General features: G+C 41.8%; 2 protein-coding genes across 2 annotated transcripts; one reads left to right on the forward strand and one right to left on the reverse strand.

The window, feature by feature from the left end:
* Window positions 1-973: 973 nt before the first annotated feature.
* Window positions 974-12,394, forward strand: castor2 (cytosolic arginine sensor for mTORC1 subunit 2). Its single transcript, XM_034605648.1, has 9 exons — window positions 974-1,316; window positions 4,454-4,524; window positions 5,280-5,473; window positions 7,186-7,318; window positions 8,102-8,225; window positions 9,734-9,844; window positions 10,922-11,004; window positions 11,105-11,199; window positions 11,466-12,394. The coding sequence occupies exons 1-9, from the start codon at window positions 1,204-1,206 to the stop codon at window positions 11,526-11,528; spliced, it is 987 nt and encodes a 328-aa protein (XP_034461539.1). The 5' UTR covers window positions 974-1,203; the 3' UTR covers window positions 11,529-12,394.
* A 4,174-nt stretch (window positions 12,395-16,568) lies between these two features.
* Window positions 16,569-23,922, reverse strand: rcc1l (RCC1 like). Its single transcript, XM_034605647.1, has 12 exons — window positions 23,776-23,922; window positions 22,573-22,858; window positions 22,170-22,299; window positions 21,744-21,872; window positions 21,590-21,656; window positions 21,104-21,155; window positions 20,662-20,746; window positions 19,883-20,064; window positions 18,939-19,026; window positions 18,218-18,391; window positions 17,139-17,224; window positions 16,569-16,977 (listed from the first exon to the last, which is right to left on the reverse strand). The coding sequence occupies exons 2-12, from the start codon at window positions 22,855-22,857 to the stop codon at window positions 16,900-16,902; spliced, it is 1,356 nt and encodes a 451-aa protein (XP_034461538.1). The 5' UTR covers window position 22,858; window positions 23,776-23,922; the 3' UTR covers window positions 16,569-16,899.
* Window positions 23,923-25,408: the final 1,486 nt, after the last annotated feature.

Genomic DNA, 25,408 nt, shown 5'->3' on the forward strand with positions numbered 1-25,408 from the left:
TGCAGGCAGCTGCTCGCAGACTCACTTCCACTCTCAGGGCTTCTCTTCAAAATAAAGGCACAGGGAGGATTCCTTTTAAAATAAATAATAATGATGCAACTACTGAGGTTTTAAATCCTAATATGAAATCTTCAACTTCATTATGTTTTCCCCAAAACTTAACTTAGTTATACTTGCTAGGAAATTATAAGGAAACTGTGCATAACCATAATAAAAACAACTTTTGCCATTAAATCTACCCAAAGACATGAATGTGGTTTCACTTTGTAACTTTATATCATTTTATATATTTATTGTTTCACACAAAAACCGTTGTTAGAATAAATCCATCACTATTCTTTATTGCCTGATCTCTAGATGCTTGTTTTTGTTGAGACTTTTTGCAGCTCACGTGTTGTCAAAGCGATGAAGTTGTATTCTTAATTTGTACGTGTTTTTTTTGCTATTTGCGTAGGTTTTCTTGATTTGAACGTGTTTATTTTATTTGCACGTGTCTTAATAATTAGAAGTTTTCTTAATTTGTATGTGGTTTTTCTATTTGCATGTGTTTTCTTAGTTTGTACGTGTTTTTTTCTATTTGCATGTTTTGCTGATTTGTACGTGTTTTTTTCTATTTGCATGTGTTTTAGAAATTAGACGTTTACTTAATTTGCAGCTGCATTTTTTCTACTTGCATGTGTTTCTCCTATTTGCGTCTGTTTCCTTGATTTGAAAGTGTATTTTTTCTATTCACATGTGTTTTCTTAGTTTGCACTTGTTTATCTATTTTCGTTTTGCTGATTTGCACCTGTTTTTTTCTATTTGCATGTTATGCATGTGTATTTTTTCTATGTGCATGTGTTTCTCCTATTTGCGTCTGTTTTCTTGATATGAAAGTGGTTTTTTGCATGTGTTGTTCCCAACTCGCAGTGCTTTGATCTCCCTCGGCCCCCGTAGCTTTATTCTGAAAACCCCCTGCCCGGAAGTTGGCTTGTTTCCGTCGCAGCTTTGACAGCGGCTCCGTTTTTTCTCCCCCTTCACCTCTTTGCTTTCTTTCTTCCTCCCTCTTTCTTTCTCTCTCTCTTTCAAAACGCCTTGCAGCCCGCGTGTGCGTGCGTGTGTGAGTGTGTGCGTGCGTGTATTTATTTATTTATTGATGCATCTCATGTCCAAGCACCGAGCTCTCTCGTCCTAGTCGCTCCTTCCAATGAGAAGACGGAAAAGATGGAGCTGCACATTTTAGAGCACAGCCTGAAAGTGGCGAGCATAGAGAAGGAGGGGATCCAGGTCTGCACGCACGCTTTAATCAAACTCGCCTTCCTCGCCTCCAGGACACGGTACGTAACTTCCCCCCCCCACACCCCCCCACCCAGGGGCTGACATGTCGGATCCCTCCGCTGTCCCCCCCTTCCTTGCTCTCCATGTCCCCCACCCTCCTCCTCTCCCCTCCCCTGGGGCTCTGCTGGGCTTCACGTCGCATGTAAACTGATGCCGGAGGGTCGCGGGGACCCGTGCGTCTGCGGTGGGGGGGTTTGCGGGGCTCGTCCGGGCTGCGGCCGCGGTCCTGCGCCGGGGTTCAGGCTTAAATCTGCAGTTTCCCCAACGCGGTCTGGTTTTCGGAGTGTGTCACCGGTCTCCAGGCCCATCCTTGTTTGTGTGGGTCATTTTGTAGCTGTGTGTGTGTGTGTGTGTGTGTGTGCGCGTGAGAGTGTGCATGAGAGAGAGTGTGCATGAATGTGTGTGAGAGTGTGCATGAATGTGTGTGTGTGTGTGTGTGTACGTGACAGTGTGTGTATGTTGGCTCCTGTACTTATTCCTTTGTGAGGACCATTTTAACCACAGACCCTACAAGTGAGGACATTTTGACCGGTCCTCACTTTTACCAAGGTCTGTTTGAGGGTTAAGACTTAGTTTTAGGTCAGGGTTAGGGTTAGACATTTAGTTTGAAAGGTTATGGGCTAGGGAATGTATTATGCCAATGATTGTGTGTGTGTGTGTGTTTGTGTGTCCGTCTCTATTTCAACCACATCTGACAAACTTGAATCCTGCACAATAAAGTTCATTCACTGCCGTTCTCCGCCTCAGGAAACTCTCGTTGAAATAGTCCAGGCGGAGAAATGAAAAACAGACGTTTGCACTTGTTCTCTTCGGTCTAATTATTAATATCAGCCTGAGAAAGTGAGTTCACCTCACAAACACACCGGCTGTTTCCTCCACCGAGCTGTTTGAGAGCCTCTCGGCCTTCAGGTGCTGAGATTTGACGCGAGAAGTCGACCCACCCGTGTTGTGTTTGAGTGATTGTCGTCCTCAGGTGATGCCAACGACTCCAACAACTGGTGTAACAACAGACTGGTGACCCTTATGGTTTTGATTATGACCCAACATAGGGTAAATCCTCTTGGTCTCTACAACCAAGTCCAGTTCCCTTCAGTTTAGTCTCGAATAGCCGGACTGGAGAATGGTCGAGCTACAACGATTATCGTTCTATTGGTCAAAAACACTTTCTTTCAACCAATTCAATTTCACTTGAGTTGTGTTAAGGCCAGGATTCAGTGATGTTGTTTTTTTTAGTGGAACACGTGGACGTTAGATAAATTTCAGCTCGTCGTGGGAATTTAGGATTGAGCAAAGATGTCACGTTTTCTCTCAAGCTGGTTTCAGACATGTACCGAAGTCTGGACATTAAACGTACCGGAAATTTTCCCATAACACAAATGTCTAAATCAATTTTCCTGACAAAATGTCAGAAAAATGTTGGGGAAATTGCGTTTCAGCAGGAGAAACACTAAAGACTCTGATAGTGAATTGTTGCCTCATTTAAGTTGCTGTCTTCTTGCTCATTTGTATTTATATAAGATTTGAATGGGGAGATAAGTACATAAAAGATAATAATATATGCTAATACTACTATTAATAACAATTATTATACAAACAACACCAATAATAATATGTTATTCCAACTCTCCATGTTTCTGATACTCGATGCCCTGGATGTATAAAGCTGTCACTCTCTTAATTCTACATTATATTTATTATAATAGTATTAAGATCTGAAGATATTTTCCTCATGAGAAAACTTCGGCTTGTTAACTCGCATCAACAACTTTCAGCCTTAATTAGTTTTCTGTAGAAGTTTTTAATGACTTTTTAATTTTTCTGCTGACGATAAACCTAATTGTAGTTAATTTAATGAACTTTTCTAAATACTCCCTGTAAATGCTCCGTGATCTCCCCCTAACAAAGACTCGTATGCCGAATCTCTGCAGTGATTTGCTGTTTCATTGTTCCTCTGGGTGGACGTTGTCAAAGTAAGTCATCGTGTATTGCTCATAATGACATGATCGTGATTAGAGGAGTATTATCAGCCCGGGCACAAGACAAAAAGATCCAGCTCTCGTCATCCCAATGTCCTCGCTTTACAAAAACACACAGAGTCAAAGTGACACTTGACAGCTCATTTAATTCCAAGAGAAAATGCTGCTGTTCCCACAGAGAGCTCTGCTCGGAGTCTTTCTGTTATTACCCCATCGCTCTTCACACCTTTCAGCCAAATATGAAGTGCGAGCATTCAATGGCCCGGCCTGCAAAGAATGTGATTATCACAGGAGTGTTGTGCGCGGTGTTTTTCCAGCGCGCTGCTCTGCACACTGTGCCTCAGAAAGTCTGCTGGACATGATGTCAAGCTGAAAGAAAAAACAATATCCCAAACGGCCACAGAGCATTTTTGTTTTGGTAAATTTAATCTTGTCAAACAGCGTCAGACACACAAACACACACACAAGGATAATTGTGACACAGTATTTTAGAAAAGGGTCTGAAACAAAATGGATTCTGTCATTTGAAAAGGAAACAGTGGATGTCATTTGAAAATGTTCACTACCATCGGAAAACTGAAACCTGTGTTTTGGTACTGATATGAAATTATACTTGTATTATTATACGTATCTCAACTTCCTCCCATTGTATGAAAAATGAACAAAAAACTCAATATAGTATCTAGTTTTTGGTTTGTTTGTTTGTTTATAAGCAAGTTTACACAAAAACAAGGATTTCCATGGAACTTGGTGTAGGGATGCAGTTTGTGTCAGGGATTTATTTTATATTTTTTTACCATTTTCCTATAAATAATTAATGGAACCTGATGAAAAAAGGGGAGTGATAAATATAAGTGTGTGTAATTTGGTGCAGCCTGATTGAATTGAATGGGTCTGTTGTGATTTAGCAGAGGGATTCTGGTGCTCGATATAAACCCTCGATATCACAGCCCCACACCTGAATCACTACTGCACTGACTCTGGTTCCAAATGACGTCATCAGCACAAGATGGCAGCGTCCATATCAAACACATATGTCGTCCATCTTTATGTACAATTTATGGACTAACCTGTGACGTAACTTGCAAATATATATATATTTTTTAAAAATCATGAATTCACATATTTGACCCCTCTCTCTTTCTCTCCCTCCCTTCCAGATGCAAGTTCTTCAGTTTGACGGAGACTCCGGAGGACTACACCATCATCGTGGACGAGGAGGGCTTTAAAGGTGGGCCCTCGCTCTGCAGGTCTTTAGCGTCACTGTGGCAACCATAGATCGGGGACGGCAGGAAGAAGAGATCACATTGTGCAATCTCTGATTCTCTCCGGTTCCACGTATCTTCTTCTGCCAATGTTTGAGCACTCTTTGTCATTATGGACGTGAGGCAGAGCGGCTGCTCGCGGTGCTTTGTGGTCGGCTGAGTGACTGAATCCATGTCATTACACACCCTTTTCCAGGGTGACCCTCCTCGGTTACCCTGGAGACTACAGGCTGTTTGTTGCGTAACTGGCTCAGGTATTTTCTGGTGACCGGCTCTGAGTGGGTCTGTGCCCGTTCTCTATTCAAACTTAACTATGAAACATTTATTCAACTTTGAAAAGAAACCGAATATGGACATACATTATTTATCAGGGATAATTGAGGTGCACTTAGTACGAGGCTATAAGAATATTCTTAAAAACTGAATTAGCTTTCTAATCTGGATCAGCTAACAATTATTTTCATTTTTTTATTATTCTGCTGATTATTTTTTCAATCAACTAAACCTCTGAAAGTTAAGTTTGCAGACATTTAATATTCAAACAACTAGAATCAACAGTTTGGCTTCAGTTTAACTCACTTAGGTTCATTATAAATACAAGTGTGTGTCACTGCCGCTGTGACTAAAGTGTACTTTGTGTGTTTCTACTTCAGTTATTCCAATACCAGCAGAAATCACCTCTTCTCAAAGTGTATTTGCTTTGTTGTCTGTCTGTTCCCAGAACTGCCCCAGTCGGAGCACATCAGCGTCGCCGATGCCACGTGGTTGGCCCTCAATGTGGTGTCAGGGGGCGGCAACGCCTCCAACTCGCAACCCATCGGGGTCACCAAAATCGCCAAATCGGTCATCGCACCGCTGGCCGACCACAACATCTCTGTTTTCATGCTGTCGACGTATCAGACGGACTTTATTTTGGTGAGTGTGGATGATAATAATCCAGGATGATGTTTGCAAACCTCTTCAACGTGATCACAGAACATGTACATGGTTTGTGACGGTCAAAGCTGTCGATCCGTTTCTATAGCTTCAAATAACTGATTCAAACCGAACTTATCTGAAACACGACCACTTTGACATACATCAGTTTGATAAGAACTACCTAAAACAACGGAAAACGTCAGATTGTATTTTTTGTGTACTTTGACTTTGTAGTTTGGCCCATATCCTGTCCACTAACATGGAGGAGCTGGGGCCTATATGACCTATAGTGCAGCCAGCCACCAGGGGGCCATTGAGATGCTTTGGCTTAACCTTCTGGGTTTAAAGGGACCACTCATCCATCTGTAAATACAGTTTGTGCAGAAGACATGAAAGGAATTTAGATGAAATATGTTAGAAACTCAAGGTAAAATACAGTTAAATGCACCATAGATTTGATTTATATAGTAAAACGAAATAGAAGATTAAAAAAAGACACTTAAATAGAATAAAACCAGGGAATACAAATCTAATTTCAGTTGTAATGGAAAATATTTGGGACAAGATTTTATGATGGCATCAAGTGTATTTATCTGTATGTTCAGTGAAAACCTGGGTAATGGATGAAATTGAAAATGAGATTTTCTTATCGCTGCTTCACAATAAAAGCCTCCCTGGTTTTCACCGGTTGAATGCTTTTAATGTGAAGCTGCAGGAGGGTAAACAAACAGTAATATACAGGTTTCTATACTTTACATACATCGAGATTTACTTAATTACTAATGTAAAAATATTGAATGAAACGAAAGGGAAGTGGTTTTGTGTTTGCAGGTTAATCGTGTGTGTGTGTGTGTGTTTAAGTGTTTTCAATGTGGTTCAGAGGAAAAGCTTTAAAAGCCACATTACGTATCTGTTACACAACAACTGGCAACACAACTGTTTGTGTCCGAATGCCTGACGCGAAAAAAGCAATAACCTTGGATCGAATGCAGCTTCCTCAGCCCCACTTCCTTTTGATTTAGGAAGAAATCCTCTCCCACACCGAAGCATTTTCTGCTACAGGGATTCTTTTTTTTTATTGCCTTGCTTCAGTGGAAAAACAAGGTCTGCTGAACAGCTCTGGCATGTTTATGAAAATGAAAGAAAAAAAAAAAAAAACCTGTGTGGACGTTGATAATCTGTTACATAAAGGGGATCAGCAGCTCAGCCTCTTTCTGGAATTCCAGGTATCATACTCCCGTCTCTGCGCCGGCTGCTCCGGCTGCTCCCACCCACAATCCTAATTATTGGTGGTATTAGATTTTTTTTTTTTTAAAGAGGCGAAGCCCTGCTGGGTTCACACCCATCAGGTGTCCCACTGTGAAGGGTTGTGTTACAGACCGGAGACAGAGCAGGAGACAGAGCAGGAGACAGAGCAGGAGACAGAGCAGCTTAAGATGTGTGGGGTTGTTTTTTTTTTTATTCCCAGGATCCTTTGTGTTACATAAAGCGGTAAAGCTGACCCCAATGATGAATGCACTCATTTAGACGGAGCATTAAGTTTCTGGACTGAGGGAAGCCGCTCGGAGCAGCTACACACACACACACACACACACACACACGGGGGATGAAAACAACACTCAAGATCTTTATCCTTGATGTAAAGCGTTAACACATTATAGGGTTAGCCGTTTTTAAAAGTGTTTTTATTTTGTGTTTTCCGTCGTCAGGTTCGAGAGCGAGACCTGCCGATGGTCATGCACACGCTGTCTTCCGAATTCACGTTGCTGCGGGTGGTCAACGGCGAGACTGTTGCCGCGCACAATCTGGGAGTCACCAACGGATTTGTAAAGCCTAAACTCGGTACGGTGTGAAGGTGTATTTGTGTGTTTTTGTATCGAATCTAATTATGAAAAAAGGAGGACACAACTCAAACTGAACCTCAATCCAAACAGATTAAATATTGATTTACTGTGTCACAGTAAAGATGCTTAAACAGAAGATTTTAAAACTCAATAGTGTAAACAACTGAATGTCATTTTGAATTTAGAAATACAGCATGATAGAGTTTTGTGTTCATTCAACAGTGGGAGTGAAAAGGCACAGAAGCTGTGAACCAAACGGTTTCAAGTTGAAACCATAATCCAAAGCAAATAGCAAACTTATCTCGGTTTAATTCTGGTTGCCAGGCCTTGTGCAGCTCCAATATTAATACTTTGTTACTAAACTAATCTTTTGACCTTGGAAATAACTGTTGTAGACTCTCACTCATCGTGAAGCACATTTCAAACGGCCACAGTTTTCACCAAAGAGATAAAGAGAAGAACAAGAATAAAATAAAGTACTGAAAATGAAATGTGTCTTTTGGAAGAGAACATTTAATTATAAAAGGGAAACTGGTCCAAAGCTTTGCAGCTGCTGTATTAAACCTGGACCAGTGAACAACCAGACAAAGTTCAAACCTTCTTCTACTTGTTGGTTTTTAAGTTTAGCTCTAAAAGTTCATTCTTGACCTTTTTTAATCGCAGCTTTCCAAAATGTAACCAGACTGAATGTTTCTTATTTCCACGTAGACTTTATCTGCATATTTCTCACGTAGCTGTTTCCCTGCTTCGTGTTTTTAATCTTGTTTTTTTTGTTCCTCAGTGCCCCGTCCCATCATTCACCCTCTATCTAGTCCCAGCAACATGTTCTGTGTGACCAGCCTGGACCCGGACACTCTGCCCTCTGTAGCCACCCTGCTCATGGACGTCATGTTCTACTCTGGAGGGTAAGAACCTGCTCGTCTTACTTTAAACATACAAAAGGACTTTTAATTGTGTTGTATTCATCTCTGAGCTGAAGATGAAAACGATTGAGAACTCACGGATCTGTTAAGTTTGAACGCACGAGTGAGTTGTTGGAGAGGAGATTAGTCTCAGAGGAACAACAATGAAAGAAATCCATTCATGTTTGTTTTCAGCTTTTATTCCCTGAAATACAAATTCAAGGAAACTCATCGGCTTCACATCAGTTTTCCCATGAAAAATTATCCTCTTGACCTCCTTAATCTTTCCTGATCGAAATCTAGGTTTCACGTTTGATGTTTGATGTGGTTAAAGCAGGATGGACACTCGGTTCTCTCAGTTCTTTAAACCCCTGCTTTCCTCTGAAGGCAGCAGGACACATTTATTGATGAATCTGCAGCTTCTGATTGGAAAAAGGTGTCAGACGTCATCACCTCTTTTCTAACTTTATTTTTTGGGCAAATGTTGGGTTTTGTGTGTTATTCTTAATAAAAAAGCATAACTGCAAACACACTTTACGATATAATTGAACCATTTATGACGTGAGATCCAGTAGAATTAAAACTTATGTAAGATTCGAATCCTTTGCTTATTTAAACGCCCTCAACAACATGTTTGTGTTGTTTACTTCGATGTTTGTTGCACGAGTTACATAAACAAAGAGCCACGGCTTCTGCTTCTGCCTCTGGCTGTGGATTTGTGGTTGTGTGTGTGTGTGTGTTCCGGTCGTGCTCTGCACCATCCAAACAACAACAGCATGATTTCCTGGAGAAGCCTGGTTCCTTGTGTTGCTGTGGTCATGCGTCACAGAGCTTCGAGTCCACTGATGCGACTGAGAGCAGATTTATTGATCCCTGTTCCACCTCAGCCCTTTTACACTCAGCATGCAGGTGCCCACACAGTCTGTGCACCACAGCACCTGTGAGATTAAACCAGGACCATGTTCATTAAGAGTTAACTTTATTTTATGTTTCTCGTCTGCGTTTGTCTGATAGTTTGCAGGATTATGTAAAAACTCCTCGACCGATTTCCATGAAATTTTGTGGAGAGTTGGGACAAAACCTGTGGATCATTCTGTGGATTCTTTAACATTGTGACGCATTTCTAGATTGGACCGTACAGTGTGAGCTCATAAACCGCGACCTTTGTCTTTTACATTTCTAAAATCGCAGCATGTATGTCCATCTTAGGGCTAGGGTCAGTTATCCTGGAACAGCTAGCGAGAGCAGGCTACTCTTACATCACACCCCTTTCCCATGGCCGCCTCGTCAAAGTTACACACGAACAAAGTTAGGCACTGACCACTGACTTGTCCGTGACTCGCTCGCTAACTTCTGGCTTCTCTCTGCCTAAGTAGTGTATGTCTCTCCGCCGCTCTTGAACACTCAGGGTAGGATTCACGCAGGCAACGTACCAACACAACCTTTCAGTGAGGCTGGTCCGACAAACATGTGATTTCTAGTCCCACTGACCTCTGTCCTTTCCTCCTCAGGCCCAAAGAGCCCGGAGCATCGAGTGAAGACTCCAGCCACATCCGCTTCTTCTCCTTCTCCCTCATCGAGGGCTACATCTCCCTGGTCATGGACGAACAGACGACTCAAAGGTTGAGAACAGGAAAACCCACCTGTGACGCAACAGCACCTTCATAACGCCGCCGTGTCATTAACCAAGCTCGTCCTCTCAAGACGTGGTTTCCTCGTAGCCGGGACTGAACTGGGACATAATGTTTATGCGGGGGAACAAATTTATGATTGTTGTTTAAGGGAGCGATTAGTTTGTTGCTAAGCAATAATGGAGCAGTCGGGCGTCACAGCGGGTTTTCAGTCTGACTCATTTATTCTCCGCTGTGTCCCGCTCTTTTTCACTGTACAGTCTAATTAAGCAGAACGGCTATAAGGAACCGGAGCAGCTGCAGACCCCATGTGGCCGCTCCTCCATTAGCACATCTGATCGTCCATTCACAAATGAGGGGTCCCTTTAAAATGGGTCAGCCGTGACTTAAAGGCATTTGGAGGTGAAACAGTAATTGGACCAAACTTTTTATTAAATGAAGTTAATATTTTTGATAGAGCAGCATGTAGGTCAGCGTTGTTTATGTAAGATCTAATGTGTTGCCTTAAAGGAATAGGTCACCCATTTGATTGTTATTATTCAGAGAGTTGGACAGAGTTTACCTGCTGCTCCTCGTGTGTGGGAACGGTTAATTGTAGCTTCTCGTGCTGCACGTCGTCCTCACAGTCTCTGTTTCTGAGGTTTGTTAACTAAGAGGTGCTTTGACCCACGAGGACACAGAATAAAGACACACTTTAAAACCTCAGCAGTGTTTAAAAACTCCCCTGAAACCTGAGGGTTTTCTGAAGAGCTGTCAATGTTTATATAAACTTACAGTTCTCAGCCTCTGAAGCAGAAAGAGACATTAAATAACAATATTTGACAGCTTAACGATTTGTCTTTCATTGTAAATCGTTTACATTTCCCTAAACATTGTGTATATTTAAAAAAAACATCAACAAAGCTGGTAAACTCGCCATGATTCCTCTTCCTCTTCTTCTTCCTCCTCCTTCTCCTCACACGCGTCTCTAACGACTGAGCCTCGTGTAAAATTATACATTTATTGCATCTTATATTAAAGAAAAACAATCTTTTTTGACCCGTTTCATTTCCTTCTGTTTTCTTCCAGGTTTCCAAACAACGTGCTCTTCACCAGTGCTTCTGGTGAACTTTGGAAAATGGTTCGTATCGGGGGACAACCTCTAGGCTTCGGTGAGCAAACTTTCCCTTTCTTTACGAGAAAGGTTGCTTAGGTGAAACTAAATCAGCCCAGAAAATATGAATTTGTCTTTTGATTTTTTTCTTTCTGCAGACGAGTGCGGCATCGTGGCTCAGATATCAGAACCACTGGCAACAGCCGACATTCCAGCGTACTACATTAGCACCTTCAAGTTTGACCACGCCCTGGTAAGAGAGGATAATAACCCCTTAAATGTTCTGTAGGATTAGTGGATCTTCTAAAAATCAATTCTCCATCATTTTGACGCTAATTTGTCCATGCAACCACAAGACATTCCAATAAAAACAAAAACCATAATAAACATCATTTATACAGCACCTCTGAAGACACAGCTACAAGTTGCTCTACGAGTTAACATAAAGACTTGATAAATATAGAAGTGATTGACAGCCCTGGTATCCTGACCAGGACGGATCCTCCCTGTTTTCTCCAGGTTCCTGAAGAAAACATCCAAAGCGTGATCGGAGCTCTGCGGACCGAGAGCGCGTCGCAGTGAAGGGAAACCACGAGAAACGAGCGTTTTCACAAGTCACTTAGTTCAAACGTGTATCATGTCCAAAAAGTGCCAAGAGTGTATCGGCGGACGACTGAGGACGGGCTACGCGAGAAGGAAGAGGTGTAAGCACAGAGTGAGGGTGGAGTTAGTTGTTTTTCTTTCTGACAGTGTGATGGGGATGATGCCTTTTTGTTACTGGATCATTTTATGGGTTTCTTTACCCTCACTCCTTCTTCGTTTCTCCTCCACTGCTCTGGTAGTTTTAGTTTTTACCCCGACTGACTTTCTTTTCCTCTCTAAAGCTGCTTATTCCCACTCCCTGACCCTCGTGAGCACCATACTGTATTAGTTACAAAATTCCTCTGATGGAAGGATGACGAATGTACTCTGAAAAAAAAGAACGAGATATATACATATATAAATATGTGTGTATATCTCGAGTTCTCAATTTCTCTTTTTGGTTTGGTTTTGTTTTTGTTTTTCCACAGGTCATTTTTCTCAGTGCCAAGATGTTTGATGCCTGATTTGATGCCTTTTGTCAAAATACTTTACATGTGTGCAATTGAAGGAGACAATTTGGGCGTTGACAGGCGTTATATGGTTTGTTTGGTTGTTGTTTTTTTGTTTTTTTGCTTTCATTAGCTGCTGAACATGTTTTAATTACAGAAAGTAGACTGTCAGACTTCAGAGGTTAAATTCAGTCGCCTCGTCTGGTGAAACATGAAGTGAATCATGAACTCGATGAGAAATTCATCTTTTAGTGCTTGTGTAAATTTTATTCTTTCGCACTGTGAGCAACTTGGTCCGCACAGAATCTGCAGAATGTACCGACGCAGGTTTTAAACAGACAAATCGATTGTTATTTATCTATGGTTGATTTTTAATTGATTCTAAGCTAGAAAGCACAGGTTGTGCACAGTTGCACTTGATTAGTTCATTAAAAGATTATTTAATGTAGGAAAAAAAATAATCAATGAAGTGTTTGATGTTTGATTTAATCATTTAATCTACTTAACATTTTGGCAACATGCATATTTTTAACATTTCTCTTTTAGGGTGTAAATTAAATCCAGATAGAAAGTAGAGGATCACACCAGCTGTTAATGTTCTGACCTGTGAGTCATCTTTTTATTTTCAATCAGCGTTAACTCCCGGGTCAATGACGTCGAACATGAATAAGAAATAACTGCTTATGCTTAGCTTAGCATAAAAAACAGGGAAACCGTCGCCTGGCTTGGTCCAAATGAATAAATAAAATACAACTACAGGCAAAAACTCTACAGAAACTAACAAATCTTTTCATTAATCTCAGCACTAACAAATGTAAAATCAATATTTTCTGTTTTACAGGCTCCGTTTCTTACAGAATTCTCGATAACGTTGAGTTTCTGGAAAAAAAAGAGATTTGTTCATCAACAGACGATTAACACAACGTTAAAGAGTTCAACGCTTTTTTAAAAAAAAAATCGATCGAGTTGCTCACGGTGTGAATCCGCAGTAAGAACCTGACGATACATCCCATAATGAAAAATGTTTGCATCAGCCATGATAAAAAAATTACTGAGCCACTTTGATAGTGTACTACAATAATGACGAAGCATAAGCTAAGGTTCACACAGGGCGGGGGGGCATTGAAGCCGCCTCTCCCCCCCCTGCCCCACCCAGTCTGCACTTTAACGCAGGTTCACCCCCGCAGGCCTGCTGTCATGATGTGAAAACGGAGGGAGGGGAGGGAGGGGGGGGGGGCGATTAACTTCAGAAGGATTCTGTCCACATGGGGAGTTTTCTGTTGGTCTTAAGCATTTGGTGATAATGTTTTTTTTCGTTTCTTATTCTTTCATGACACCTTGCACCTAACAGCAACCGTTCTCCTGACCAGTACCGATCAGCAGAACCCATATTTATCAGTGTTAATACGCGAGGAAGGGACATTTCTTCTGACTCCATTTCAAAGAAAAAAACGTCTAAAGCTTTTCATTTGGAGCTTCTTGTGTGGAAAATAAATAAATAAACAAGCTTCTTTTTTTGAGCTTGACACGTGTTCAGTTTTTTTTTGTTTTGTTTTTCAAGTGTCTGTACTCCGCTAGGTGCTGTCCCACTCCTTTGATCCTGATGTGTTCTTTGATCACTGTGTTCTTCAGCGCTTCCAGATTAAATGTGAATCCGATTATCCAGTCAAACTTCTTTGCATTAGCCATAAACATAAAACTACACGAAGATATTATCTATGGGTTTAATTTCTGCAAGTTTATTTACAGTCATAAAATGTAATTAAATACACTAAGGTTTCTAACGACCATATTATTATAACTATTAAATTTGTAGAGCGTAAAGGGCTTTCCAGGGTCAACACAAAATGTAAGACATTAAAAGATTATACAAACGATGTAAATAATGAAATGTGCATTAAAAACATACATATTATACATAAACAAACAAACTATTAATACACATACAAGCAAAAATACACAACAGAAGTAAAATCTATCAGTTAAATCATTTTGATTGAATAAAAGGAATTCACTGGGGACATGAGACATTTCCACCATCAGCAGCGTTTTCTTCATCCGTCCACAGAGGCTGAGCCGTCACATGGTTCCTAATGGGCCGATGTGCATGAGCGGTCACATCACTGTTCCTCTGGAATGTATGAACCATCTGGAAAATCTGAAATTTGAACACGTTTGATCCTGAAATCCACAAACACTGGTGACGTGTTAGAGTCACGACACCTCAGCTAATCCCGACTTTATCTCCATGACGTCCGATTCTATCTCCGAACCTGAACTCATGGAGAAAAGAAACAAGAAGCCTGCACCTGATTAAAACCAAAGGAAACAACACAACTTTAGACTTTGGCACATCTTGTATGAAGGTTGACATGTTGTCCACAGGGAGGCGCTAGAGAGAGACTGGCTGCAGCCTCTGGGGACCATGACCATAGTAAATTTCACAGCCCATTGGATTGTAATCGCTTTAATAAACCTGGGATTTTTAAAACATTATCAAAGATAAACAACCTCTTGGGAAAACTGTTCCAACGTCTGACTTCTCATTTCCACTGTATTCTCTATATGCAAAATAAAAAAATCTCTGATTTAATTGGAATTTATTCTCAACTGTTCTCTTTACATTTCCACTTTGAAGAGAGATTTGCATATGGAGAGTAAAGAGGAAATGTTGAGATAAAAACTCTTCATATCATGAAACAGTTAAGTTTTTTGTAGTGCATATCAAGAACAAAGTCCAAATGTGCATTACCTGATTTAGTTCAACTTTATTCTCAAAATTTCAAATTTAGAATTGATGGTTTCACTGAAATTAAAAAATTGTCCTCTTATTTTGTTCTACTTTTTTATACATCTCGACTTTGTTGTTGACAATTTTTCCCTCAACATTTCCACTTTGCTCCCGATTTGCAAAACGAGAAAGTCTCTCTCAATTCTACGACTTTATTCTCTAAATTCAGAATGAAAGAAACCTCTTCTCATGTTTTATTTCTGCCCTGATGCTCCTCTGCACCTCTCGGAGGAGGAGGAGGAGGAGGAGCTGTTCCAGCTGCAGCCTCTGTGAGGAGCAGGGTCAGAGGAGCACACATGTTAAGTGTTTTCTCTTATCATGATCATCTTTCTTCTTACATAACCTCCCTGCAGCTCACTGCTCTGTCACCGAGGCGTTCGCTCACCTCTCGCTTCCCACTCACTACAACTCAAAGTGAAGACTCCAGTGGAGCCACGTGCATTAAGGAAAACATCTGATCCTGCTGATGCGTCACTCGTCACAGAGGGAAATCTTCACCCACAGACCAGACAAACCTTTACGAGTCAGTGAGTCAGCGTTTCATCCAGACAGAGAACAACAACAACACACTGTGCCGCCCACTGGTGTCACGTTACAAGGGTTCTGCATATGGAAGCTCAAACCTTACACCAACAGGAAATCACACGGTGTCTGTTTGTCACAATCACTGAGAAACTAAAGCTCTGTCTTCAACTGAAAGTCACTTTGACGAGAACCTAAACTCAATGTCCACTTAGTGTCTTCTGGACACAATATTTACCAGGTTATGTTTTAAACCCGTTTGTTTGTGAGCAGCGTGAAGCAAAAACTCCTGCACCAGGAAACTTGGTGAACGGATGAAGAACCCATTAAATTCAGAGGAGCATTGAAGGAGCAGTGAAGAATAAACTTGAAATTCAAAAGGATTTTAGTCGAACTTTTAAGAATATAACAAACTACTAAAATAAGATGTTTACAGCTGTTTGTTTGTTTGCAGGATTACACAGAAACTACTTAACTACTTAAACGATTTCTTTGGAATGACCCAAGGAAGAAGTGTTACTGTTAAAACATAAAACCTTTCATGGTGTAACACATTTGTCTTTGTCCAGTGTGGCAGCATTAGGCTTCCGTACTCCAGCCCCATTAGATTGACCGACCAATGAGAAGTCGGTCGAACAGCGTATCGACCAATAGCCCGGGAGGCTGCAGCCCAAGTGGGTTTTATACTCGATCAGTAGCTTTGTCACAAATACACTTGCCTTCTCTCTGAGGGCCCTGAACCTGTCACAATGATGAATGGCCCAAAGTTACAGGAGCTCCGAGGGGGAGAGAACAGCAGCAACAGACCAGAGCTACAGTCAGTGAACTGGAAGAATGAAAGTGTCCATCAACCAGAACCGGCTGCGTTTGATATCAGGAAATCACAGTTAGAGATCAGATATTTAGAGATGAATATATAATGCTACAGCTCCTTTAACTTCATCTATAACATCACACCTTAGGATGTAAAGTGCTTTGAGATCATGTAGGTTGTGATTGTGTGATTGTCTTCAGTCCGTGGACAGAGGTGAATGTGTCTTCTTCTACGTCCTCGGATCAACCACAGGTGGGTAGATGGTGTCTGTGTCTGCCCGATTAAAAAAAAAAGCTCATTCTGTGATTATTTTTTTGTCATTTGCAGTTAAATAGTGAAAACACGTCCAGAACCCAAAGTCTTGAAATGTCTTTATTTTCTACGACCACATATTTGATCAAACATGAGAATAATTAAAATTTGTTCACACTTCACATTTGAAAAATGTCTGAATGAATGAATGAGTGAATGGAATCCTCCTTTCAGCTGTATTTGTTCATAAGTAACTGTCCCGTGTGACCTTCATGCAGGAGGAAGTGAACCACGTCGCTGACCCTGTAGAATCCACAGCTCCACTCGCCTCTTGACGTCACCACAGGACGCAGCCGCCCGAGGGTCCGTCGCCTGTGGAGAGCAGCTGCCTCCGAGACCCCACAGTCAAACCCTCCGTCGGCTCCCTGTGGCGACCGCGACTCCAACATCCAGCCTGTTCCACCGCTGCTGCTGGGCAGGAGCTCACAGGAGGGACTTCACCAGCGCCACCATGTGGTCAACACCACAGGCTACATCCACCACTGAACCCGGCACAGTCACCTGAGAGAGACATGACACAACTTAGGGGAGGAACGGGCAGTTTGCTTTGTTTTCTGAAAGTGTCTGAAGACGTTTTCAGACATGAACTCTGGAGGAAGAGATTTCAGCTGCATGTTTCTCTCTTTGCTTGCAGGACTAATATTGAAACGGTGTCATCTTACCCTCCAAGGGAAGAACTGGTCGTCTCTGCTCCCGATGCCCAAACAGCCTCTCACATTCTTCCCCCAGACGAAGAGCTCGCCGCGATCTGCAACGCAAACCATCAAACATGAGCGCGCTGGGAGAGCGAGCGCCCGCTGAGCCTCGACGCAGAGCAGCTGCAGCCGGGAACCAGCTCTGTCTTTTTAGGAACCATCATCTCTTCACGAGTCACATGGAACATGAGGATGGAGAAAATAACAACAACCCAGATTCATAAGATTCCTGCAAATGGCTTACTACTAAAAGCCTTGTTGTTTAACCCAGTGGTTCCCAAGCTGAGGGTCGGGAGGGGATCCTGAGACGTTTTCCAGAGACAAATACACTGTTAAAGTATTACTATTATAGTTTATTATATTATTATTAGAAAAGTTGTATTTAGCCCCATATGACTCAACATTCTTTGTATGTCTCAACCACCTGCAGCGACCATGAGGGTCTCAAGTCCTCAGATGGTTATTTTGAGGGTCAGAGAGGTTTGGGAACCTCTGGTTTAACCAGTAACTACGAGACAAAGAACTAAATAAAATATGACGGATTGTATTTTAAAATGTATTAGAATAGGAGCATTAAGTACCATAAAATAGCAATGTACATAAAGTACAATTATACTTCGAGTGCAGTACTTCTACTTAGTTGTTTTCCACCATCGCCTAAAACTAAAAGACCGAACATTGATTTTAAGAATTTGATGTTTAATATTCATGTTGTTTGTTGCTTTAGAGTCCGACTAATAAAAACTGGCTAAAAGGATTTTCCTTTTTCATCGTCCACTTTCAGTCTCATTTTAGATTCCTGGTTCAGAGCCATAAACAGACGTCTCCCCAGATGTCTCCACCTCACAGCTCAGACCGGATGAGACTGAATGACTTTGTGGTTTATGAGATTTATGTTTCTATCTTTTATCCTTGCAGGAAAAGAAAAAACACGTATCTGGCATCAGTAAATCTCATCTCACTTTATGCAGCTTCAGATAAAGTGGACACGTCTTCCACTGGTGTCTGAGGAAACTCTAAAAGTGACCAGACAAACTTGTTCTCACCCGTTACTGCAGCGAAATGTGAGAGGCCGCATCTGATCCTGGTGACGGCGACTGACGGGCTGAACTCTGAGCGTCCAAACAGCGCGGAGGGAATCATCTCCGGGGTCGACGATTCTGAAAGCTGTGGTCCTTTTCCAAGAATCCCATACCCCCAAACAAACACCTCTCCCTTATCTGACGAAAACAAATAAATAAAAGACAGAGACGTAGCTCGATATTAGGAGCAGGATATTCAGTGAAGACATCTGGACTAGTAATGAGAATAAAAAGACACCAGAGAAACCAGGACTGTGATCAATGATGCCACCAACAGTCAGTGAGTGGAGTCGCACCTCTGATGCCAAAGTGAAAACTGACTTTAAGGGAACTTCAGTTCTGGAAAAACTGTTTATCGTCAGTCGACCTGACGGCTGTAAAGGTCTCAGGTCTGTGGAAGCTGCAGCTGATTCAAACTGCTGCTGCTCAGGTCGTCACTGACACAGAGGAAGTGGATCCTATCCGTCCAGTTCTGAGATCTTAACACTGACTCCCTGTCGAAGAATCAGGTCTAGCACACGTCTGCTTTCTGTCCCAGACTCTAAACTAAACAAGGAGAAGCAGCGTGAAGTTTTCATGATCCACACATGTGCAACAGGCTCCCCGAGAGGTTCAGGTCTGTTTACACGTGGAGTGCACGTTTACATTAAGGCACACGTGTTCATGCGCTTTTGTATAAACTGACCGTTGAGAATAGCCACCTGCGTCCCGCCACACGCCGCCTGAACCACCTTCCCACAGCCTTTCAGAGGAAGACGCCGAGGAGAGTTGATCTGTAACACGAAGATTTACAGGAGTTGAGTGAGAGAATATCTGGTTCTGTTATCTGCTGGTCTGTCTTGTACGGTGGCCGAGACGTCGCACACAAGTGCATCAACGCAAAACACGAATACAAAAGCCACAACAGAAGTGTGAATGAAGTGTTTGTTTTCTTCTTACTGCCGTCAAGTGAGCCGTCGTTTGGGAAAACCCAGTCAAGCCAGTCGCAGCTAAAAAATGTGATGCTTCTTATTTGAGGCGTTACGGCACGTGTCCAAAAAGGAAGCACGCACTTGTACCGTAACACCTCAAATAAGAAGCATCACATTTTAAGTGGCAACTGGTTTGACTGGGTTTTCACAATTTGACGCCTCACTTGACGGCAGTAAGTAACTCTGCTTGTTTCCTTGTTTCTGCTCGTGTTGTGGCTTCGGGGTTGTGTCTTACGTTAATGCACTCGAGTGAGACGTCTCTGCCACCGTAGTCTTGGATTCCCAAACATTGTAGTATTACTTATCTGTATATCTGATAACATTATATTTGGGGCAACTTGAAAGCCGAATCTGTGAACAAAAATGTGCTTCCATGAGGCACAATCCCTCTTTTCATGTGGTTTCTTTTATATCAAAATGTTAAAACATCACATCTGAAGTATTTGACGAGTGCTGTGAACTGAGCAGTCTGGAAAAAACCATGTGACAGATGACTGGCAGGTGGAAACAGAACCTAACTGAGCCATCAAGACTAAAACAAACCTCTCAGCATCCGTTCAGAGGCCAGATTCAAGTGTATGACAACATTTCAGAAGACAGAATGTGACGCCTTCAAGTGGTCGACACCTCAAAACAGCCGGATGTCAGGTCTCCTCACCTGTGTGGCCTCCGTGACCGAGGCCAGCTGCAGGTACTCGGAGTTGCCCCAGCCGTACAGCTGCCCGTCTCTGGACACGGCCAGGCTGCAGTCTCCGTACGTGTTGACCTGCTGCACCTCAACACCGGCCAGATCCCCCCCCACCTCCACCGCCCCGGAGCTGACGCTGTGGTGACCCAAACCTGGAAGATGAGGAAACGGACTTGAGCAAAAGAGAAGCTTGTAAAACCCCTTCACATTTATTCCTATTCATAGAATAATCAGTGTTTGATATGAACTAATTTACTATTGTTAAACTGAGTGTGTGTTGAACTTCACTGCAGCTGAAATTTCTCCTGTGAGACAGTAAAGAAAACATGTATCATCTGGCTCTCAAGGTTTGCAGGTGCAGGGGGGAACATTTACAAATGTGCAATATTTGCTAAAACTGTCATTATGATCTGAAAGTTGTACAAGAGACAGATAATATTAGAAATAAACGCTTGTTCCTCTGGCTCCACTTACAGCTCGTAAACCTTTTTAAACCACCAATCAGACCCACAAGGAGTCAATCACTGTTTGTGAACTGTCTCCATGTTTTTCCTGGTTTTGTGCACAGCAGTGGTGCGGGGGGGGGGTGGGGGGGGGGGGGGTTTGGAGACAGTTTTGAACGTCAGCAGAAAGGGGAGGAGGGGTCTGGATCGTCACTTTCTCTCTCTACCCTAGTTTTGAAATCCTACTGTCTGCAGCCGACTGTGTCCAATATAAAAATAGTCACGGATTTTGAGAAGAGCACTGACCCGTCTGTCCGTCTGCCCCCCATCCACACGCAAACACCTTCCCAGTCTCGGTGAGGAAGAGGCTGTGGTCCTGCCCACACGCCACCTGGAAGAGAAGAGCTGCATCTTCAGTGACCAGATAAAGACCAGAGAGGTTGGACTCACATTTAGTTACATCAAGTGTAAATATAAAGCTATTTTCACACATAATCTGCAGAAAATGTCTGGAAAATTGGGTCCAGACAGTTTTTCCTTTCACATATGAAGAAAACAGCAGGAGATTGTTCTGGCCAGACATTTTCCAGACATTCTATTATTATGTCAGGAAAAACTGAAGTGTAATCTGGCTAAAATGAATCTGTGAATAATCTGCATGTGTATATTTGTGGATCCAAAGGTGCGGAACAGGAACAAGAGGATGAGACGTGCTACAGTAAAATGTTCAGGAAAAGGCTGCGCTCACCTGAGTGACCCTGCTGTCGAAGCCTTTTATCTTGTGAATGATGTGACTGCCGCTGTTTGAACATGAGACAAGAGGAACAACAAATCCATCATTCGAGGTTGTCAGCATCTCAGAGGGAGTTCACATCCTTCTGCGTTTCACTCGTCCTTTAACATCCCTCTTGCTTTTACAGAAGTACAGCTCACAGATAAACAATACATTCAACCATTCATCAGAACCACTGGTTTGTCTGCTTGTTTTTCAGCAGGATTTTGCAGAGTCTACTTAAAGGAAGCTTCCAAACTTGATAATGAGAAATGGACCAAGAAAGAACTCATACATTCTGTAGCATATCCAGGAAATTTGTTCCACTCTATTGAACTTATTGACATTTTTCCCTGTGACATTCTTTCAATTTCCTGGAGGATGTGACGAGAATCAGAAGCTGCCCGATGAAACATGTGACTCAGCAGCAGCAAGTCTGTGCTGACGTGTTTGAGGACCCACCTGTAGACTTCATCTTCAACTATCCTCCTCCCACACTGGCCGTACGCGTTGTTGCCCATACTGAAAACTTGGGAGAGAAAACACAGAGCAGTCAGTTATCAGGGGCTGATGGTTAGTCATGAATCCTCTGGTGTGGGAGGCGCGAGTCTCTTACCTCCCTCTTGATCCGTGAGCACCAGGGAGTGAGCTCGGCCACAGGCGACCTGGATCACTCTGGTCTGTAGAGGCTCGACGAGAGGCAGAGCCAGAGGGGACGGCTCCAGGACGTAGTCGTAACTCCGATCTGCAGACAGGGAGGGAGGAAGTGTAGGGATGTGATGAAACACTGGAATTTAGCTCCCAAAAACTGTATATGACAATAAAAGGTCTTCATCAGTCAGTGTATTTACTACAGTATGTGTGCCTGGCCCCTTTCTGTACATTAGTTCACTCTATGGTCACTTGGAGGCAGCAGGTCCAGCTGGATCTCGTGTTGATATAAAAATACAAACTTCTGCAGCTCTAAACTCTAAGTTTTGAAGCAGGTTAAGCAGAGTGAAGTGAAGCAGTGTTTCTGTGTCATCGGTCCTGGTTCCCTTACGGCGGCTGTGCTGCGTGCGCTGGAAGCCCAGCTGAGAGTCCGTGTTCAGGCCCATGGCCCAAAGCTTGGACGCGTCTTTGGTGGAGGAGGCGATGATGGTGAAGCCGTAACCACAAGCAGCAGAGGAGATCTGCAACAGAAGAGGAGTTCAGCCTTCTAAAGGAGTTTCTGTCACAATTAAAATGAGTATTACTGTGGTTGTGGGTGAAATATGATCCACGTTTACAGTAGTATTATTATATGTAATTTAAGCTGGATAAAACAAAGACAGTACTGCTCACAAACACAAATAACTTCTGTTTTAAACTGGTCAAACGAAGCTGCAGGTATTGACACTGAACCAGACTCTGTAGTCCATGAGCAGAGGATGAAGAAGCTCCATCCAGCTGAGCCATGTTGTCACCTGCTCTGCGGTGTCCAGGCGATACGGAGTGAGCTGGTACTTCCTTGGGTTCTTCCTGCCGCTGTCCGGCACCACGAAGCTGGGGAGGCCCAGGGCCCCGGTGAAGCTGAAGCCCCACACGAACACCTTGTGGTTGGGTTTCCTGTGCTGCCCGACGTACTGGAACACCGGACCCCCGCTGCTTTTCTCCCGGGGTCGGAACGCTTTACTGACGGTCGCATAACCACAGACCTGAAGTCCTGTGGTCATGTGTCGAGAGCAGAGACGCACACAGGGAAGAGACATTCTGTAGAAAGAGAAGAGGCAGATTGAATTTAGGACAGATCTGAAACGAGCAATCGTAAAAAACACCTATTTTCAAAATAATATCATTACTATATTTATGACATGAATAGCCAGGTTTAAATATATTGAATGTATTACAGGTTATTTCTATGATTTTCAAATAAAATATATAAAAATGTACTTTATCATAAACTCTTATAGGTGTTTATCATTAGATTAAGTTAAAGTGGTGTAAGAAAAATACAAAAATAGATGATTGCTGGCATTATATTGCATCATTACCAAGAGAAATAACAAATTAAACATTAAATTAAACATTAAAGTAGAATAACCATTAAAAATCCATTGAATTAATCAATTGACTTTAGAAAATATATTTTATCTGGTTGTACATTTCAGCTTCAACAGACATAGTCAATGAATTACAACATATAGAAACATCTTTAACACGTTTTGTAATGCAGCCAAATTCCCTTTACTTTAACTGTCAATTTAACGATAGCTTAGTTTTACTCACACTAAATATAAAATACTGGAGAAACTAAAGACTCTAGAGTATTTTACGGGTATATATGTAAATTCGGCGCGTAGCTAACGTCTTCAATAGCTTTACATTTTATCTAATTTTCAATAATGTCCTAGTTTAACAAGCTAAAGCTCGCTAACTCAAACTGGAACCAACATACTGATTAGAAGGTGAAAGGACCGTTATAAATGGAAATTAACAAAAAACAAGTGACGTGTAGTTTGTGTGAATGAAGCCGAATTGAAGAGAAGCTTCACATAGTCACTTAAATTTAATAAAACATGTCGTACTAAGAAAACACTTCTGACAGAAGCCAGTTGAACATTAAATTGTCAGGAAGGTGAATTCAGTTTCGCTTCGTGTTCTGTCCCGCATGATGTCGCTGAACGTACCTTCCTCCCTTAGTGTCGTTGTGTGTTTCACAGGATGAGAAACAAACTGAAAAGACGAAGAAACAGTTCAGATGTGGTTCAGTGACATTGTCGCGTGTTTATTTTCCTGAAATCAATATTTACCCCGGAAGAGAAACAGCTGTTCTTCTGCAGTTCCTCCTCTGTAAAGAAGTATGTGGCGCCACCTACTGCCCTGGAGGACTGAACACATGGATTTATAGAGAATAGAAACATGTAATAAAAGTATAAAAATAAATACATAGATAAATATATAAATAAATAAAGTACACGTGGTATAAAAAATACAGAAGCAGGGTTCCACATGTATGAGATACGTATAAAACATGTATAAGAGATATTTAATTTGTGATTTCAGGTAAAAGAGTGAACTCACCAGCTTAATGCTGCTTTTGTTGACTAATAGATTTAAAAAAATACTTTAAATAGTGATTTCAGTTTCAGAATAAAAGGTGAAACCCTCCTCTGTGACGTTTGAGGCCTAAACACAAGTGAATAAGAACGTGAGGCTACAAACTAACTCCCCCATTACATAATGGAAGAGAGTCACCAGTATGATGGAGTGAATATATATATATATGTGTGTGTGTGTGTGTGCTGGATCTAAGTGGCCAATAATCTGCCGTGGTGTCAGATTAGAGCCCCTGTGGAAGTGGGTTAATGCTGCAGATCTGTCAGGTCACAGGTCGTTAACCTGCAGCAGCAGAGGGACGTGAAACGCACGATTTACGTTGAGCATGAAAACCTTTTACCTGTTTGTATGATTCAGGCTGTTGGAGACACTAGACTGTCGGCAGAGCAACACTCTCGAGGAAACTTTTACATTTATATGAAACTGCTTATTTACCACAGAATAGGAACAGTAATTTAATTTTGTGGTCGTGTTCACAAAAGACTGCAAATCTAACAGGTGTCTGATGCATGTGCACTGACTGATATTGTCATTTTGACTGTTGCTGAAGGACATGAGACAGTAAACAAGATAAAATACAATTCCAGCTGTAGGAGCCGGCCTTCCAGAATCATATATTTTAATTATTTCTTACTTTTTTATAGCTTTCAATTAGTTTTTCTTATAATTTTAGTTTCTTAGCTGCATTTTGTTTTGTCTCATTGTATTTTTTGGTCATTCTAATTCATTTCTATTCTCATTTGTGGCATTTCCTTCATTTTTATTATTGTTTTTTAATGTGCAATCTACTTTAATTTGGTTTGAACTTTGTTTTCCTCTGTACAGCACTTTGCATTTGCTAAACTCTTATTATTCTTATCATGTCAGACCAACCAATCTGTGGAACAGTCAAATCATTCAGATCAGACAGTGTCTTTTAAAAGTCGTGTGTAGTTTTATTCCACTCTGTTTAATGAAAGAATCAATGTTCTCTTGTTTTAACTGATGTTCTTTTACATTATCTTTCTGCCCATTACATTTTAACTGTGTAAAGAAGAGTGGTAGATGGATGAAGTTTATTCTAACTATTATTTAAAGCCTGTTGAGTCAAAAGGAGGATTTGTCCCCGAGCAGAGACACGAGGACATCAGGACGTTTTTGATCCAACTCCACTTTAGTTTGATTTTAATGTGACACAGCCTGGTATCATCCGTCCCGTCTAAA

Source organism: Hippoglossus hippoglossus, chromosome 14 (assembly GCF_009819705.1).
Source record: "Hippoglossus hippoglossus isolate fHipHip1 chromosome 14, fHipHip1.pri, whole genome shotgun sequence".
Taxonomy (NCBI): Eukaryota; Metazoa; Chordata; class Actinopteri; order Pleuronectiformes; family Pleuronectidae; genus Hippoglossus; species Hippoglossus hippoglossus.